A 4,890-nucleotide genomic window follows, 5' to 3' on the forward strand; every position below is an offset into this window, starting at 1 on the left:
AATACAGCATTGGTGAACATAAGAGCCTTCCTTCAAAACCATTAAAACATCTTACTGACCCCAAATGTTTGAATGGTAGTAAGTATATATATATATATATATATATATATATACTTACTACCATTCAAACATTTGGGGTCAGTAAGATGTTTTAATGGTTTTGAAGGAAGGCTCTTATGTTCACCAATGCTGTATTTATTTTTAATAAAAAAAAAAAAAATACAGCACAAACAGTACTGTTGTGAAATATTATTACAATTATTTGTAATTAATTCCTGTGATGGCAAAGTTGAATTTTCATCAGTCAATCCAGTTTTCAGTGTCAATTGATCCTTCAAGTTCTAATTTTAAAATCATTCTAATTTGCTGAATTGCTCCTCAAGAAACATTTATTAGATTTATAATTTTTACTTTATTTTATATAGGTAATTATATCAGACACATCTGTAAGAGAGTGAGAGTGAGTGAATGTGGGTGTGTATTATTATGTGTCTATGTGTGTGTGTGTGAGGTCACATATTCTCCTGTTACTTTTTCACTCATACCTGGTCATCATCTCAAGTTCTCCCTTATTGTGGACATCCCGTTTAGTCTAAGAAGTGTCTCTTTGCCTGTGTGTTTTGCTTGGATCTGGACTAGCAACTGAAAATGGACATATAGTACACTAGTCAGGAATACCTTATTTTCTACCCTGGGTGGCTCAGCACACACATTTCTCTTTTGGTTCGTTTTTGGTGGTTGTCAGAGTGTGGTGAGTATCCTGTATGTGTGAGTGAGTTTGTTCTGTTGTGCAGTTCATAAACTTGTAAACTAAACTTGCTTAATAAGAAATGTTTTTTTTTTCAAAGCTTAATTTGACTTGTGTTGCTTGTGTTAAATGTGTGTGTATATACATCACTTTATGCATGACCAAAGAAGAAGATATATTTAAAAAAAATGTTTGTGACCTGGTGCACTTAAAAAACATGCCTGATGCATATGATGAAATTTCTATACTCTGATTTCATATTAACACTCATTTGTTTGATATAACTTTGTTTGACTGAGTATGAGGGGTGTTTGACTCCTGAATAGTTCACCTTTAAAAAGTGAATTGCTGGACTTCTGGGGGAAAAAAAAACTTCTGATCTTTATTCATTTCTATTAATGAATAGAAGCTTAAAAAACAAGCTCTGAAGACTTTCACTTCAGTGTCACTTCGAGATAATGGCAGTGATTCAAAGAAACAGATTTTAGAGGGTGTGCTTCCATCATAAGACTGAGATGCAAAAAATGACTAAATTATAGAATAATGTTTGAGTTTTTTTTTAAAAGTATCTGCATTTGCATAATCAGTACTTTCTTGACAGGTGATTTACGTCATGCATCCAAATAATGTGATGTCAGTGTGATCTTGATACATTTTCTCTCTGTTTAAAATGCTCAAAGGAAATAAAGGGACAAAACGGTCTGGAAATCTTTCATCTTGTCCTTAGAAAGTATCTATATCCACAGATCACAGCTAATTGGAGAATTGTGCCCATCGTGTTGAATAATTAAGGACCGTTATTTGTCCAGCCAGCCTGTGACATCATCAGGCCTTTGTAGGTGAACTGATATCTAATCACCATAATATCAGTGCAGAGTAATTGGACGCCACTGGGGCTATTGTGAGTGGGGTCTCGCTGTTGAAACGAGTGTCTCGTCTGAGTGATAAATATCACAGAAATTTTCCATCATGGGAAACCTGCCATGCTTGACCTGTAGATCAAACATTTGTATATGGGAATCATTCTGATACTTGAATATCTATCCTTTGCACTACCTATGTGTAAGCCTTATGTATTAATAATTAATTTTATCGTGAAATGTATCCAGATGGTTCACTGCTTTTTATACAATATCTATGTAACATAATCATATTTATGAGTTTAAACTGGTATAAATTATTCAGTGTTTGGGAGGCCCAGAGGTAGAGATGATTTAAAATTGAATCACAGTGCAAATATTGTCACTTTTTTCCCTCATTCATACCCATCTAATTGTTTGTTTTATACTATAGGACAGGAAAAGGAGTGTTTTCAGCCATGAAACTGGGCAAGACACGCATCTCTAAAGATGACCACAAAAAAGGAGGTAAATATTGCTGATCATTAGAGAGCTGGTTTTACAAGACAGGTAATTGCGTTTATTTATTTGTTGAGAGAGGAAAATAAACAAACTGCAATGGTTTTTAGCTTACTAAATTTTGTGTCTGCATTTTGGATCAATTTAGTGCTGAAAGCACATTATAGCTCAAGTTTATTGAACTTTTATTACCTTAACCTTAATTGTACTTCTTGAACTTCTTGTACTTCTTGTACTGGTTCTCGACTGGTTTTGCTTCAGGAGATTTTACATTGGACGTGAATAGGAAAGAAAAAAGAATCATAAAATTCAAATGCAATATCAACTCAGCGGTGCTCTTGTGTGCAGATGATCCTGCCATTTTGGATGCAGAAGATCTGGATCGAAAGGTCATGCGTCTGGGCGGTGGGGTCGACCATGATACCATCTCACTGGCCTCTGTTACTGCAGTTACCACTAATGTCTCCAACAAAAGGTCACATATCTGATGTGCACATGGTGTATTTTTAAAGCAGTACACTTTCACATTTTGAAGTTTATCTGTTCACATCCTTTGAAAAGGTCACCTTCAGTATTTCTTTTTCTGAGTGCTTGTTTTTTTTTCTTTAAAAATCAATTTTTGTTATTTTGAGGAGTAAGAGCAGTTTATTGAGTTTAAAGTATGCATGTTGGTATTTTATTTTACTTTTTATTTTATTTAATTTTATCCACAACAGAGCCCTGATTTAATATTTCATGTAATTCATTTGATTAAAATGACTAATCAATTGACAGTTCTAGTTTAAATGTGTTTTATGAAGTTTGATCTTCACGTTTTGTTTTTCAGATCAAAGCCTGACATTAAGATGGAGCCCAGTTCAGGGCGTCCTGTGGATTATCAGGTAAGAGAGACGAAAGAACACAGAGAAAGGAAGGGGACCTCAATAACATTCCCACATTCCAAAAGACAATAACTCCAGGCCTTGAATTGCCAACCAGACATTAAATTAGTGGCATTTATCCTTGAGTAGTTCTACTCAAAGCCCTGAATATACACTCTAAAAAATGCTGGGTTGTTTCAACCCAAATGTGGGTCAAATATGGACTAACCCAACTTTTGGGTTAAAATTTTAATTAAAAAATTTAACCCAACAGCTGGGTTAGTCCATATTTGACCCAAAGTTGGGTTGAAACAACCCAGCATTTTTTAGAGTGTACATAGCCGTTCCAAATAAACAACATCGGCTTTGAGCTTCAGTGTTTCAGAGAAGCCTTTGATGTTTACTTTCTAATTGTCCTCTGCATGGCTGTTGTGTTGAACAGTTGAATTGCAAATTTGTTTCAGTACTGGCACTGTATAATTCCTTTAAAAGCAGGAAATCCATATATCCCATGTGTGCTGTGTAAGTGTTTTTAGGTCTTGTTACATTTTTTCTTTATCTCTAACAGTTCATATTTTGCTGGAGGTTGGAAACTCTTTGCTTTCTGTCTTTCTCTGACATTAACTTTTGGGACCCGCTTGCAGAATACATCACTGCAGCAATAAGCAGTATTATTGTCTGCATTCTTCTGGAATCCAGCTTCTGTTATTTTGCGGAGAGTAGTTTATTTGCTTAAATGTGTTTCATAAAAATGTAACTTTGAAGTGTAATAAAGACCACACCAATGTAAGGAAAATAAGAGAGAGAGAGTGCAATTTGGTAGTTCATTCGAACTGTGCAAATCTGAATTAGATGGCTCTGCTGACTTAAGAGCTAAAACTAAAATTACAAATGTTATGATTTTCCTTCTCTTGACTAAGTTTGGCTTTGTTTATTTGTCCATATGCAGCCACAGATGTGTACTTTATGAGTCTGTGATCCAGTAGAATACTGTAGCTCATTTGTCATTTGATTGCCTGAAGCAAACTTGACTAATTAGCCCTCTACAGTAATAAATGCGTAACACATTCCACACCCACGTTAATACAGCCTCTTCAGTCTTAATCTGCATCTAAGACACATACCAGCTCAGTGTTTTATATCCTGTATGTTTTTCCCCAAATATATTATTTTTCATTTATTTTATTTTTATAATATGCCTATTAAAATGTCTTTCAGATCAGTGTTACAGTAATCGAGGCCCGTCAGTTGGTTGGTTTGAACATGGATCCTGTGGTTTGTGTGGAAATTGGAGAGGAGAAGAAGTATACATCGATGAAGGAGTCCACAAACTGTCCCTACTACAATGAGGTTATATTCACATTGCTGAAAATCTGAGCAAAGGAATTTTGTCATTTCAGACAGTTTCATGGCCTAATGTATAGGATTACAACTGCAAGCATCATCTCATTTTAGTTGGAAAAACAGATTATTTTGTAGTTTTTTTTATGATAGTTGCTGTTTCAACACCTACATAATGCCTAAATCCACCACATTGTTTGAAATGATGAACAACCTCATTTTATAAACTTCATATCCAGATACTTCATTTCAGTATTTTTCTCTATCTACCAACAGTACTTTGTCTTTGACTTCCATGTGCCTCCAGATGTCATGTTAGACAAGATCCTGAAGATATCAGTGAGTAGATTAAGCCTTTGTTCACACTTTCAGCATATGATTATACATATTATAAACGACTAAAAACAAGTCTGTTCCACCTTTATTTGACCCTCTAACTCTAGCACTTTCTATTCTATTTTAATTCTACTTTATCTACATTTATCTTTTTTTTATAAAATATTTTTTTTTATATTTTTCTATTCTATTTTTTCTATTCTATCTACTTGTTTTTCTTTGTGTGTGTGTGTATATGTGTGTGTGT

General features: G+C 34.3%; 1 protein-coding gene across 2 annotated transcripts in view; it reads left to right on the forward strand.

The window, feature by feature from the left end:
* LOC107726465 (otoferlin-like) overlaps positions 1-4,890 on the forward strand; it is a 65,312-nt gene that overhangs the window by 38,155 nt on the left and 22,267 nt on the right. For both annotated transcript variants that reach the window (XM_016536055.1, XM_016536056.1), the window contains exons 6-10: positions 2,042-2,115; positions 2,455-2,581; positions 2,933-2,987; positions 4,185-4,316; positions 4,584-4,646. In XM_016536055.1, coding sequence (XP_016391541.1) covers positions 2,042-2,115; positions 2,455-2,581; positions 2,933-2,987; positions 4,185-4,316; positions 4,584-4,646 — 451 coding nt within the window. The remainder of the gene's footprint in view (positions 1-2,041; positions 2,116-2,454; positions 2,582-2,932; positions 2,988-4,184; positions 4,317-4,583; positions 4,647-4,890) is intronic.

The sequence above is a fragment of the Sinocyclocheilus rhinocerous genome, unplaced genomic scaffold (assembly GCF_001515625.1).
Source record: "Sinocyclocheilus rhinocerous isolate Xijiao unplaced genomic scaffold, SAMN03320098_v1.1 scaffold605, whole genome shotgun sequence".
In the NCBI taxonomy this organism is placed as follows: domain Eukaryota; kingdom Metazoa; phylum Chordata; class Actinopteri; order Cypriniformes; family Cyprinidae; genus Sinocyclocheilus; species Sinocyclocheilus rhinocerous.